Here is a 15,043-nt window from a genome sequence, read left to right on the forward strand (position 1 = left end):
CAAATTCAACATAGCATTTCAACTGTTTTAGGTAACTGTTTCTCTACTCGCTTGCTAATGGGTTTTTACACACTCAGTTGCAACACAGTGTGTCAATTTGTGACTCCAGCTCATGGGCAGATTATTAGTAAATATCAGCATCTTTGTAATCACATTTTGCTATTTTATTTTTTAGTTGATTAGTTGAGCTTTCCACAGACCCCCAACTGCAGAAGTACCCCGTAAAGTGAAAGCATCCCTGGTTTAAGACACTCCTCTCAAAGAGACAATGAATAAGAGGATGGGAGACATGGCATTCATTATTCATGCCAAATGTATTTATTGACTAAATTTACAGTACACAATAAACACAAATAACCCTCTTGACCACTGCTCAGCAACTTTGTGTACACTTTTGTTCTCTTTATATTCAGAGTCCACTTCTCTGTTTACCGACTGGATCAATTTCCGGTACATTCCTTGAATAAACAATCACATAAACGCCCACTGGCTGAATGTTTTTCCAAGAAATGAATTTACAAAGTGGACGATACACAATCTGCAATAGTATTGGCAGAGAATACACCTACTATAAAGGTAAAATAAAATGACTAATGTGGTAAAAGGTAGGTAGTTCTTTACTGCTATGAGCTCAGGTTTTTTTCTAACATAATAGTACAGCACAGTCTTTGTGGAAGAGTAGTCATCCTTCTCAGTCTGTGGTGGTGGAATACCTTGGTGGGAGTGTATCCCAGAGATAAAGATTCAGTCCGGATCAATATGCAGTCCAAGTAATACTCCATCCACAGAGTTTTTTTCTTCTGTTCTCTGTCTTTCTGGTTAAGTCTTTTTTCTGAAGCTTCTTCTTTTCGCACACAGCCAGGCATCAGCACAGACAAGAGAGGTGTCCAACCTCGTCTTTTCCACTTCCTCCCATCTTGCCTCCTCTTTCTCTATATTTCCCCCCAAGCAAACCGGTCCCAGTGCTATACGTGTCCAGGCTTGGACAGGTAGGCTATGAGGGCCACAACCACCCCCACATACATCCCTGTTCCAATGGTGATGGAAAGAGCAGCCAGGAATAGGGCTCTTCTGGAGCTCATTCCTGCTCTGGAGAAGTCTCCCTTAGCGATGGCCTTGCCTGTCTGACAAAACAAAGCAGAGTGAAATGAGCCGGTGTATTACTCATCAGCACCGAGTGTATGAGTAGGTGTTGAGCCACAGTTAAAAGAGAGAAAACAAGAAATGCTCTCGGGGAGCCATTAGTTTCCATGGCAATTAGGTCATTATCCCTCTGACGGTGACAAATGTGTTTTGGTTATTTTGGTTTCCTATCAAAAAATGAGCCCGGCCTTTATTTATTTTTGTGACACATTATTTTCTGCTCCGGTATAATTATCTCTGCAATTATTGCGGAAGATGCCGCAAAACCATTAAGATATGCTGTGCTTTGCAGGACGTGAGCCTAATCTTTTCGGACCAGAAAGACACTGACATTAGACTCAGGTCTCAGCGATGGATAAACTTGAATTATTGCAGTGCTCTGCTCACACAGAACACACTGCGGACCAAAATCTCAATGTTAATGGTTTCCTATAGTGAATAGAGGACTGACAAGTGGTCCGAACCTGCTGAATTTACGTAGTCGATCATCTGAAACAACTGCAAGGAGGGTCACAGGGTGGAAAATAGGCTGCGGTAGCACTTGTCTGAGTGCTTGTGCTCGCTGACCTTAAAATAGAACGCAGTGTAATCAGAGTTAACGACGGGTTTGAGGTCTCTGGGCCTTTACCTTGTGAGAGTAGTAAAAGGCAACGATGCCCAAGGGCCAGAAGCAGCAGAGCATGGAGAAGATGGCGAGGCCCAGGTAGTCCCGGGGGGGCAGCACGATGAAGTTGTCCTCACTCTCGCTGTCGCTGGAGCTGTCACTCTGAAAGACAGCGGGTTGATGAAGAATAATTAAATGTCAGAAAAGGAGAGGATGATGCATTTTTATTTTACATGACTGCTTGTACTACTAAGTGAGACGAAATGAGACAGAAGGTGAGCGCAGCGATCTTGAGACTGACACCTAAATAATAATGGGGTAAGGTTGACATGTGTAGATAGTCAGGTGTACATCTTTGGACATCTTCAGAGTGGTGTTGCTTGACAACACGGGCCAGTGTATCTGCCCTTGTTCCACCACCACCCAGAACAGGATGTGCTCAGCCAGCCAGAACGGATTTGGTGCCTCTGTCAACACCCATGAGCGGCCTGACAGATAGCACAGGATTAACGGATTGTTCCATCATTGCGAGGTGACAGGGGAAACAGCAAGAAGACAGTGTCATTTAGGTGCTAAATTGCTTCTACAGCAGGAGAGACCCCCACCATCTCTCCTCAACACACCCAACGTCTTACAAGGCAGCGAGTGTTCAACAGGCTCTCAATAAACTCCAACTCAGGGCCACAAGAGCTGACTGGGTTAATGAATGATAGATTCGAATGCCACTCAGACTGCATTGGCACATCGTGCCTGCAGCAAGGACAGCGATGTGACTGCGTGGGTGACCTTTAAGAGGACGTCGACGTACTTCTCTCAGCTGTCCCAGAGAGGGAGTGGATGTTTGTCTAAATAAATAGCCCCCATAAGGAGCAGATTTCATTTGTTAGCCTGCAGGGATCAATCAAAGCGGGGAAAAGGAAGGCACAAAATGAAAAATCAATATGTAAGGCAGGAACTGAACCAGCCATTTTAGAGGTAATTAAAGAACAATCAGGGAGGCCGGCAGAGGAGAAAGGAACCACACTTGCGCGCTGACGACCAAGTTTTTAAGCATGTTGTGCACAATTTTCTTTCTTAGCTTCTCATCTGATTTACTAAACCACAGTATCTAATGTAATTATTTTTTGCTTTTTTTTTCTGTGTAGAAACCTTATTACGGGGAAGTGGAGGATAGCAGTGCTACGCTATCCAAACAGTTTCAGCTACCTTTGCCAAGAGGAGATTATGAAGCTCCCTGTTATCTGCTTTATGAACAGTGTCCACCTGGACAGCCGGGTGTGATCCATCAAAACAGCAGCTGGTCATAACATAATCTGACATCACATGAATAAACCGGTGGCCACAAACAGCAGTAATCTGCTTTTTATCTCTGTAGCAAGACCTGATAACAGTTGTGAGTGACTGTTGCATTCAGTCCTACTGACAGCCTGCCTGACACCGAGTCCGGCCGGCTGGGGACACACTCCCAGTCTGGTCTGATGCCAGTGTAACTGATGGGGTTCCGCAGAGGCACAGTGCCTTTAACAACCCTGTCACAGCGCTCTCCGAGGCCTCGTTAGAGTCTGGAGGGGACAGTCGACTCTACAACAGGGCACACATAGACCCCTGCACCCTGTTAGTTGTGGCAAACACAGTGGCATCACCCACACGCTCTTGTTACTTTGTTACCTGCAATTTATATTTTCTCTGTCACACAGATGTCAAATATCTGCTGACAAAAACTAGCTGTAGAGTTACTATTACGGTACCAATACGGTTGCATTATTATGGGAAACTGAATGCAGAATATATCCTGGACTTTTAGCATGTGTATGCAGCCTTCACCAGCTCTGCTCTCACCTTCTTATTTGTAGTCTCCATAGTTGAGTCAGTGGTTCCCAACCTGGGGTCCCGGCCAAAGATCACAGGGGGTGCGCCAGGATTTGTCTGCTCTGAGGTTGTCAAAATTACATTTGCACATGTACAACCAAAACTGTAAGGGGGTCACAGGTTTGAATCCGACTTGGGGCCCTTCTCTGTGGAGTTTGCATGTTCTCCCGTGTTAGCGTGGGTGTTCTCCGGGTTCTCTGGTTTCCTCCCACAGTCCAAAGACATGCAGGTTAGGTTAATTGTTGACTCTCAATTACCCGTAGGTGTGAATGTGAGCGTGAATCTATCCCCCCCGTGCAACCCTGACTAGGATAAGCGGTTACAGATAATGGATGGATGGATGGATGGATAACCAAAACTGTAATATCACACTTACTGGATAATTTCCATAAAAGTCTTTTTTGCTACTTAGTTGGCCATTGTTTCTTAGTTGGCCTTTATTTCTGCACAGTTGATCAGGCAGTAAAGTAACGATCAGGCTCCACTAATATTATTAGTATTATGCTATTTGTAGAATTAGATTCCAGTGGCAGGTGCGTAGGGTTGTTTCTGACTCATGTGATCCAAACATTTCCAATAACTCCAAAATTCACAACATGTTTTTATCTAACGAAATATTCAGTTTCAATCCATATTTGTTGGTGTTTAGCCTTTCAAAAGCAAAATTTTCATTGTAGTCAAAAATAGTAGTAGTAATAGGGATGCACTGATGAGTTATATTCATTAAAGGAAGTTGATTTATTAAAATCAGATTCAGATCAGAACTCATTTAATATGCTGAATCACCTTACTGAAATTGAGGATTTTGTTCAAGGATTTGTATTTTCTTTTAGGGCATGATGTTAGAAAATATGGGGGGGAGGGGTTCAGCTTTTCTTAGATACAAGTAGGGGAAAATGAGTTGGGAACCACCACTCTGATGAGTGTTTGATTTTGACTTCTATGCATCAACACACATCTGGCACTGTTTCTGTGTGTGTTTTCATGATTCACATGAATAGCACAAACACACACGGACACGCAGGAAGGGAGAGTGAAGAAACGCAGGTGCTGAGCAAAATGTCTCATATATTCCAGCTGGAAACCCAACTTCTATCTGAGCTCTGTTCATCAGGTTCATTTGCTCTTCTGAATTGACATGGAATAACTTTAGCTCCGGGCTCACCTGCTCCGACAGCAGAGCATCAGTGGCGTCCCGCTTAATGCCCTCACAGCACGGCATTACTTATGGCAGTAATGGCGGTCGCCGCCATGTCTCTATCTATCTGCCAGGCCTCCGAGTGACAAGAGCTGGCGCGATCATCAGCCCAGTTAGGGGGGCTATATTTCTTCCTCTGCCAGCTCAGAGCTCCTGGGTACTTCACAAGCGTCCCCTGGATGAAATTAGATTTTCACCACTTCTGAAAAGACTTTGCTCTTTTAGCTGTCATGCTTTTCTTTGGAGAGTGTAGTTATAATCTTAAAAAAGAACAATAGCCTGGATAGACAAACTCAGATATGTAATTTTCTTAGAATGTAATTATAAAACAAAAAAGCATACAATTATCCTGTACTGGATTTGAAAGACTCCAGCAAATTGGCCATTTAGAGAAGAGAAATGGGCGTGAATCACACTGGGCAGTCTATTAGAATGGTAAATGAAATAATAAGTATCACAAATTCACACCATGAATCACTCTCTGCTGAAAGATGGCCGTGACAGTTACAGTACGAGTAACGCCTTTAATTTCATATAGCAACTCGATATTCTAATAACTCTGTCAAACACTTACAAATGGCTCTTGCTTGCATCAATTTGCTCTTTAGTTACAGTAATTATTCCCCTAAAGATTGTAACAGGAGTGAGAAACTTGTATAATCATGTATCAGGCTACAATTGAAATATATACTGTTTGTAGAGACCCAGGAGTTCTTTTAACCCGTTAACACGTTCTTTTCTTAAACCAAAAGTAGTTTTTGTCACGTACATTCCGTACTTAAGTTACGCAACTTCTGGTGTTATTTTAACCTCAACCACGATCTTTTCCTAAAGCTAACTACATTTTTTTTTCCCTAAACCTAACCAAGTCAATCTTTTCCCAAACCTAAGTTGATCTTTTCATAAACCTAACTATTTTTCTTGCCTAAACCTAATCAAGTCAATCGTTTCCTAAACCAAACCAAGTTGTTCCTGTGAAAATGGAAGTTTATTTTGAAAAGACTGTATGCATGTAACAAGCAGCAATTGACACAAAACGCACGAAAAATGAGGAATAACTTTTCATAAGATATAATAAGAATGAGGATACATTGCGAGACCCAGTGTATCAGGCTCCAACATCAAAAAATATAAAAGCAAAGAGACGAAACTCCAGTGTTTTTTTTTTTTACAACAGCCGCTGCCGCATTTTGGACTGAAAATGCTTTTATATTTATAATATTGTATTGTTCAATAGAATAGAAATAATTTTGTTTTACTTTAGTACGGCACTTTTTAGGCGGACATTTTATTGGCGTCCGGTAGTCTCTTTCAGTCCAAAATGGCAGAAGCATAGCTTTGCTGCTGGGCGCTGATGTTGCAATGGAACGAACAATTGGCTTTCACTTCTTGGCAATATACGTTCTTTAAGGAGATGCATATTCTCAAAATTGTTTGTGGTGCTGGGAGTAGATCCCCTCCAATATGTACTTTTTCAAAAAAATTACTTGCTCCCGCACACACTTTTCTCTGCTTTATTGGTCAACGTTTCGGTCAACAAGGACCTTCATCAGGACATTAAAAAGATAAAATGGTGGTGTGTGTTCTTTTAAACACCATCAAATCAATGTGATTGGATGATTGGAAGTGTCTGCCATCCCTATTGGTTGAGGAAGTGACATCATCACATATCCATTGCGCCATGAAAAAAACAGGAAGAGAAGAGAAGTAAAATACATGTCTAAAAAAGAACATCAAACATACATCACTATTTAAGGAAGATACTAATAATCTTACCATAAATTATCAGGGCATATGATTATAAGTATATAAAGTTACACATTAAAAACACTGCTTGGTCAATTTACTAACAGCAACTCAAACAACAAGATCAAAATGCCAAGTCATCATCATTACAATTAAGTAGAAGTTCTATATTTCACAGACATACACTCAAATCTAATTCATCATTGAGCCCAAAGTGGGTCCCAAAAGTTTGGAGCTCTGTTATCCAAAAGGCTTCTCGTTTAAGAAGAGCTTCCTTTAGATCACCTCCACGTCTAGACAAGACTACTTTTTTCAATCCCAGAGTAGCTGAAAGCTGTGATTGGCTGATTAGCCTGTTTAAAATGGACTGCTTCTGGGTTATCTAAATTATTAATGCGGATAGCTGACCGGTGCTCTGCCATACAGACTTTTAATGCTCTTGTTGTCATTCCAACATAAGCCTTAGCGCAGCTACATTTGATTAAATAAATGACTCCTGTTGTTGAGCATGTAATGACTCCAAGGTGTCACATTTAGTTGTGCAGTTACATTGTGCACATCTCCCACACTTGTAATTGCCATCAGGTTGAGGGGTCAGACTAGTCTTAGGTCTTTGAAAAAGACAATCAGCGTGTACCAGTTTGTCTTTTAAATTGTCTTTTACAATTGTCATTACAAGTGTGGGAGATGTGCACAATCTAACTCCATAACTAAATGTGACACCTTTTCGCATCCTTTCACTGGAAAAAAGTATAAAGTACGTGGAGTCATTACATGCTCAACAACAGGAGTCATCTATTTAATCAAATGTAGCTGCGCTAAGGCTTATGTTGGAATGACAACAAGAGCATTAAAAGTCTGTATGGCAGAGCACCGGTCAGCTATCCGCAATAATAATTTAGATAACCCAATATCAGTCCATTTCAAACCGGCTAATCATCCAATCACAGCTTACAGCTACTGTGGGATTGAAAAAGTAATCTTGTCTAGACGTGGCGGTGATCTAAAGGAAGCTCTTCTCAAACGAGAAGCCTTTTGGATAACAGAGCTCCAAACTTTTGGGACCCACTTTGGGCTCAATGATGAATTAGATTTGAATTATGTCTTCGAAATATAGAACTTCTACTTAATTGTAATGATGATGACTTGGCATTTTGATCTTGTTGTTTGAGTTGCTGTTAGTAAATTGACCAAGCAGTGTTTTTAATGTGTAACTTTATATACTTATGATCATGTGCCCTGATCATTTATGGTAAGATTATTAGTATCTTCCTTCGATAGTGATGTATGTTTGATGTTCTTTGTTTGACATGTATTTTTCTTCTCTTCCCTTCCTGTTTTTTTCATGGTGCAATGAATATGTGATGATGTCCCTTCCTCAACCAATAGGGATGGCAGACACTTCCAATCATCCAATCACATTGATTTGGTGGTGTTTAAAAGAACACACACCACCATTTTATCTTCTTAATGTCCTGATGAAGGTCCTTGTTGACCGAAACGTTGACTAATAAAGCAGAGAAGAGTGTGTGCGGGAGTAAGTCATTTTTTAAAAAAAATATACGTTCTTTGCCTACATTTCCAAATGAAAGCCATTAAAGCACTGCAAACCACATATGCATAAAAACATATTCATATTTTTCTTTGGTGTGATCTCTGACCTCGTACTCAGGACCCTGCTCCTCCTCCACTTCGTACGACACCGTCTGGATCTTGGCGTCCTTCTCTCCTTGTACGCTGTCCAGAGTGTTTTCCACGGAAACTCCGTCCAACGCGGTGTCCTTGCTCTCTGTGAACGTGGTCTCAAAGCTCTCGCTCTTGGAGTCCTTGCTGTGGAGGCTCACGTCGTCCTTGTACAGGATAAAGTTGGGCCTGTAGAAGGCCTCCACGGCCAGATGCAGGGATTTGGCATCCAGGAACTGTTGAGTCTTATGCTTGCCATTAGTCCCGGTGTAGTAGTAGCCGATGAGGCTGTCTTGGTACGGCTGGCTCGGGTAGTCACACTGGTAACCCTGGTAGTCGTTGGGCACCACTTGTCTGCTGGTTTTGTCTAGCAGGGGGTTCTGGAGCTCGCTGAGGCTCTCCATGATGGCGGGTTCAAACGTCTAGTGGATCAGAGGGTGAAGTCCAAAAAAGATTTGCCAGTCTGGTAGCTGGAAAGTTACAATTAAGTGTGATTAATCAAAAATGTAAAAGCAATAAATGACAGCATGTAATAATCTAGGACATGAATTCAGTGCTAGAAATATTTCATCTCGCTTGGCAATCAGCATTCCTCTCACAAGCGCTCATAAAATCACCATCTGCTGTATGTTCAACTGTTGCATCTCACACCCTCAGATTCATACAAACATGTAGGGTGAAAATATCTCCCACATGTCACTGGCTGCCTATATGAAAACCAGGGAAACTGTGCTGTATTTTGCACTGCACACTGATTACTTTGACCGTCTGTGAACTGGCCTCTCTGAGCCCTAGTGAATGTTTTCAAATGAGTGGAAGATCAATTAAAAAACTTTATGTAATAAAAAAACAACGACATAGTAACACTGTCAGGCCGTCACTAAGGCAACACGTCAGCCAATGAGAGGCTGTGTGATCTGAGCACGTCCAGATTTGAGTAAGCAAATACTTTGTTTTGCAATGATCTGTCCCTTATGGACAACAAAGACCTCATCCATCAAATTAATTGTTACGCTGACATAAGATAAAAGCCACAGAGGCAACTGCATCTTATTTTGGTATTATAGAAAGTAGCAAATCAAGTAATTTCTTGTTGAAAGTACTGTAGTGAGAAATGAGCCGAGGGGTGGAAATACACAAGAAAATGTTGAGGCTTTCGACACATTCAAGAAAAAAAAGAGGTATGGCAGGTCTTGATTTATGAGGTTTGGGAGGCGATTGAGTCGCACAGACGTGGACACAAACAACCTGGGCTGGACAAAATAACACCCCAAAATGAAATACCATCTAGTGCAACAACATTACTGTATAAACTAAAGCCTCAATACTCATATCAAAGCCTCTGACAGTCTCAACAAATACTATAAAATAGGAACCCAAGAGTATTGTACTTGTTTGCATATATTTTCTACATATGCAATGATTTTGTGGCCCGCAGAGAAGACATGTAGATCTGCAGCAGACCCTTTTGGCCTCTGTGACCCCCTAGCGAACAAAAGCTCATGCAGTCACAGTAGGTTTCAGAGCTGTTCAGCGTGGAGGAGCGTGAATAATGTGGGCCAGTGGCTGAATCGGAGCCCACACACACACAAACCAAAGACTCTTCAACACTGTTATCCTGCTGGTCTCCATTCTCACATCATGCTTGTGAGGCTGCAGCCACTCTCCACATAACAGGGAATTCCATTACACACTACATTAGACTACAAAAGCACAAATGCACAAATAATTCATCTGGCACCATGAAGATGTGCACTTAGGACATGTGAGAGTGTGCTTAGACTCCACAATTATTAATCATCATGATCCTCTCTCTGCTTTCTTTTGTCTTTTTACTGCAGTTTATTCACATATGTCACCCAAAAACACACACATTTAATTATTTTGAAGACATCACACCTTTTTTTCCCCTCTTAAAATTGCAAATAATTTACAAATAGCTGATCAGGAGGGAAATCTTTACATTTCTTCACTGGTTTGCTCGTCTGTATTATAGAGGGATATCATATCTACCCTGGAATAATAGGCGAATCATATTTTTTGGGGGATACTAGTTTGCTAAACATCCAAAAAATCATCTTACCTGTGGTGGAAAATCCTCCTTTGGCTTCGCTCAGCATCGTTCCTCGGCGCAAACTGAGTCGACGGAGACGGACGGACCCACCTTTCTACTTCACATCATCAGTTTTTGGGAAAACTGCCATCGCAGCGCAAACATATGGCATCCGTTTAAAAAGGTAGTTACTCCGTGTGTGTGTAGGTCTGGACTTTGCTCTCCATGGCACCGCCGCTGCTCTCTGCCGTCTGACAGGTAGATTTTACGCACAGGATCCCACTGAGCTCCAAAACAACTCCGCCAGAGGCTCAGCTGACTCCGGCCAGCTGATTGGCTGCAAGATGCGCGCTGTAAACTCTAATAGAGAGCACGGATTTGACATTTCCAAACTGTACAGTACCTGCCTGAGCTGCAACGTCTCATGTGCGCCCCCCCACGCGTATTTATAGTTTGGATCACATGAGCCAGCATTCCCACTTTGCAGCCTCATAACATTAGTGTGCTGAAGTAATTGTATTGCATGTTGTATTACTCGCAAAACTTAATTGTAAGCAGTTTAAGTGTTATTCTTCCCCACTGAGAACGCCCACTGGATGTAGGAAACACACAACAGGAAGTCTTCACAGAACATTTATAACCTTATAATAAAGGTCTCTCCTTCTGCTACATGGATTTCAGGATTCCCCAAATCTGCACATAATTTCATTGTTTATTCTTTATATCAGAAAATGTGCCATATATGTTCTTTCTTGTATGACTGTAGTATGTTTCTTTGTTTTGACCTGCCAAGGGACTACAGATGTGAATTAGTTTAAAGCTATAATCTGGTACGGTGCATCAAATGGTGACATTTATGTTTTAAACTGTACATGGTCCTTTTTAAATAAAATAATAAATAAATAAAAAATAAAAAATAACGATTAGGCCAACATCATACCAACTCGACACATACTGACGCTTTGTCAGACCCTCTGCATCACTTTTCAATATCATCGCCCTGCAGAGCCGGAGAGCCCCTGCAGACACTCCGTTTTAGATGTACGCATGCGCCAGTACCAGAACCACAGTTAGACGTACGGACCATAAACTGTAAATAAGTTAAGTCAAGTCAAGTCAAGTCAATTATATTGTATAGCCCAAAGTCACCAATTTGCCTCAGGGAGCTTTTCAATCTGTACAGGATACAGGGGCCGTGCTCTCTGGCTCTGCAGGTCGATGAATCTATCACTTCAGTCCCAGTAAACACGTGCTTAACGTTGTGAATTAAACAAAAACACTTGCGTAAGTTTAGGCAATAAAACCACTAATTTAGGTGTAGGAAAAAACAACATGGTTGGGCTTAAAATTACTATGTTTGTACAGTGAAAATGGGACTTGACGTTGTGAACATGTGACACGAACGAACAGCTGATTGTAACATGAAAGTGAAACTTAAGGCACAAATGGATGAAACTGGATGAAAGCCATGTGTTGTTGGGCCCATCCACCCACCTTGTAGCCTACGTCTCTTTCGCTCTTTAAACTACGTCACCACAGCACTTTCCCACTTGATATAGTTATACTGGCGCTTGAGGGTGCCCCGTGTGGCGGTATCGAATGCCGACAGCTGTGACAAAGCGTCGGTATTCAGTGCCCCGGGAATCAGATTAGGCCTATTTTCATTTTTGATTTAATATGGTGATTATTTTCTCGATCAATCGATTAGTTGCTTGGTCTATGAAATTTCAGATGACGATCAATTAACGATCAGTTTTTCCCAAAGCAAGATGACGTCCTCAAATTTCTTTTTTTGTCCACAACTCAAAGATATTCAGTTTACTGTCATAGAGGAGTAAAGAATCCAGAAAATATTTTAAGAAGCTGGAATCAACTTTTTTTCTTAAAAAAGGACTCAAACCGATTGATCGATTATTGAAATAGTTGGCGATTAATTCAATAGTTGACAACGAATCGCTTAATTGTTGCAGCTGTAATTTACCATCATTTCCTTGTCCATGGTCTCTGCAACATGCACAACTCTTGATGGGATCCAAACATAGCTCCGGAGTAAGCCACTATTAAATTCATTGCACATTTATATTTGATTAATATTTTAGACAAATCCCATGCATTTATCATGAGCCTGCCAATTTGGTTGTGCCTTTAACCCCGCTCTGCTACGCTGCTTATGATTCCATGCCACAATTTATCATTGTAAACACTGTTTACATAACATTAATATGGATGTATTTCCCATGCAAGCAAATGGGTGACATAATAGATTCCACACAGCAAAACTAAGCCTAATTTATTTTGATCCGACTGGAGAATAATAATGACATAACTACAGTATTTACAGCGACGCCGTCTGCGGTTTAGTCAAAAACATACTAAAAACAGTGCTTATCAGAGGCTGTAACGCTATGCCAAAAAGTAAAAGACTGATATACAGCCAATGAACACTGGACACATATCTTATTCAGAAGGAGCACTCTTTTCCACAGGCTCATAAAAATGTCTGGAGTTAATAATGTGCAAGCCCAGGCTCTGTCACTTTCACTGGGAGATGCATTAAGGTGCTGATGGACACTTTATGGGGGAAAACATGGAGCTGCATTTATAAGACGGGGCACACATGAGCAGCGTCGTCTCCTAGAGTCACCTTGTGTTCACATGCGCGAGGCGACGTGGCATAACGGCTCGGCCGTCCCCTGATGGATACCTCTCCCTCAGGAGACGAGTATATTAGAAGAGGGAGCGAAGGGAGGGGTGGGGGGACCAGAATCTGAACCTGTTTATCCATTATTCTTCTGTCTCCATCAGCCTTCACCGCAGGATTCAGAGAAACATTTTCTAATGAAGATCTGTGTCAAAATGGCACAGGAGACATCCGCAACACATCCAAATCTTAAATGTGGCGTCATGAAGGTAAAACCAGTTTAACCCAGTGGTGCCACATTAAGCATAATTTGTGAAAAGAGCAGATTTCTCCTTGGACCAGGCTTCAGATGGACTGTGAATATTTATGGTCCTCACTGTGCCCCTTTTCTTCTGCTCCATTTTCCACTCTATATTTAGGCACTGTGTCACTACATAGCAGATGCACAATTTGTCAAGCGTTTTCTCCTCTGAGCCTTGTAATTCTGAGAAACAAAAAGATTATTATACGCAGGTATTCACGTGCTCTAGACTGACAAAGAGCAACACTAAAGCAGAAAACGTTCTTACAGTTACCACTTACTGACTTCCCCTCCACCCCTGTTTGATATCGCTGCCAACTCTTGACACCGTGAACTTTCCCGGGGCCCATTAACCGGCTTTAATCGCGTAAACACTTTTGGGAATTAATCACCCTAATCCGATTGGCAAAGAAAGTATCAAACCACTTAATTTGATCTGGCCTAGCCGGCTTTTGCAAAGAAAGGGGAGGTTTAAGCAGCTTTTCCCACATGGCCGTACTGTGCATTATTTCCTGTTTGATTAAACGCTTTAAGAAGGCGTATGCCAATAGAGCACCTCTGACCACTGAAACAGCCCACGGGACCTCTTGAAAACAGAGCAAAAATACACAATTAAACCTGTCTGGATACTTGGAAGTTCACATTTGCACCCCAGTTTAGACACATTTGCATATTTACAGCACAATTTCAAACCAATTTTGTATCTGTTTCATATCAAAACGAGTCAATCAATTCTTATATATGTGGCTTAGACTGTTTATAAGAAGTGGACGTAGTCACCCATTGGTTCATGGACTTATGTTTTGAAAGCCTTGAGTTTAGCATTTTTGCTGTCAGCATCTTGATTTTTGGTTGTAACGATCTTGGTTTGTGGCCGTTGCCCATCTTGTTTTATGGCCATCTCCATCTTGGTTTTTGGCCATTGCCATCTTGGTTTTTGGCCATCGCCTTCTTGTTTTTTTGCAACCAGATGTGACACGAGAGGGTGGAGCTAAGTACAACCGAATGCTGAATTTTGTAGTAGACCAAAAAGGTTATAATTAACTTTCTTGAACTGAAAACACACTGTGAAAGGGTTAAAGTTCTAAGATGAAAACACGGACAACTCCCAGACCGGACAACGCCGTGGTAGCGACCTGTCAATCACAAGGTAGCCACGCCCTAAAGCATACCCTGCCTTATGGTCTATTTGACTCTAAATGGGACCATAATATACTAAATGAACATCATGCTGTATTGAAGAAGACTTGAAACTAGCGATTGAGACCATAAACTCATGTTTACAATGTTTACTGAGGTAATAGATAAAAGTGGGGTCATTTTCTCATACAATCAGACGTCTTTTTGCAGCAAGAGGAGTCGCCCCCTGCTGGCTGTTAGAAAGAATCCAAGTTTAAGGCACTTCTGCAATGGCTTCACTTCTCAGACTGGAGATTGTGGCCTAACTTGTGGTTATTTTCATCAAATAATCTATTTTTCTGCTGCTGGTGTTCATTGCAGACATCAGGTGTTGGCCGAAGAGGTCAGTTTGCTGAAAACAGTGGGACTTCAAGCCCTGCAGCGCCAGGCAGGTTCAGGTGCATGAGCAGGAGGGGGTTGGGTTTTGGCAGGAACAGAGGCTGGAGCTCCTTCCAGACCTGGAGGCATGCTGCAAGCTTTGAACTGAAATCCCTCAGTAGGGCAGAAAGCCACGACTAAATACTGCCTCATATTCACCACCTGACTGAGGGTACAATAAGCTGGCCAGGAAGCGGATGACAGCGTCATGTCTTGTTGTGGGCAGAGGGAGAGTATGTAAATTTGAG

The 15,043-nt window shown here is 41.9% G+C and overlaps 1 protein-coding gene and 1 long non-coding RNA gene across 3 annotated transcripts in view; one reads left to right on the forward strand and one right to left on the reverse strand.

Moving 5' to 3' along the window:
- Positions 1-15,043, forward strand: part of LOC141783170 (uncharacterized) — a 57,763-nt gene that overhangs the window by 8,693 nt on the left and 34,027 nt on the right. The gene's annotated exons all lie outside the window — the stretch shown is intronic.
- Positions 282-10,727, reverse strand: LOC141783582 (synapse differentiation-inducing gene protein 1-like). Its single transcript, XM_074660968.1, has 4 exons — positions 10,327-10,727; positions 8,222-8,713; positions 1,772-1,909; positions 282-1,124 (listed from the first exon to the last, which is right to left on the reverse strand). The coding sequence occupies exons 2-4, from the start codon at positions 8,645-8,647 to the stop codon at positions 966-968; spliced, it is 723 nt and encodes a 240-aa protein (XP_074517069.1). The 5' UTR covers positions 8,648-8,713; positions 10,327-10,727; the 3' UTR covers positions 282-965.

This window comes from Sebastes fasciatus, chromosome 15, assembly GCF_043250625.1.
Source record: "Sebastes fasciatus isolate fSebFas1 chromosome 15, fSebFas1.pri, whole genome shotgun sequence".
Classification (NCBI taxonomy): Eukaryota; Metazoa; Chordata; class Actinopteri; order Perciformes; family Sebastidae; genus Sebastes; species Sebastes fasciatus.

Coding starts and splice junctions, on each gene's coding strand:
- LOC141783582 (XM_074660968.1), bottom strand. CDS start 8,647: ATGGAGAGCCTCAGCGAGCTCCAGAACCCCCTGCTAGACAAAACCAGC. Junction 1,910..8,221: donor AGCAGGGTCCTGAGTACGAG/GTCAGAGATCAC, acceptor GCTGTCTTTCAG/AGTGACAGCTCCAGCGACAG. Junction 1,125..1,771: donor CCTTTTACTACTCTCACAAG/GTAAAGGCCCAG, acceptor TTGTTTTGTCAG/ACAGGCAAGGCCATCGCTAA.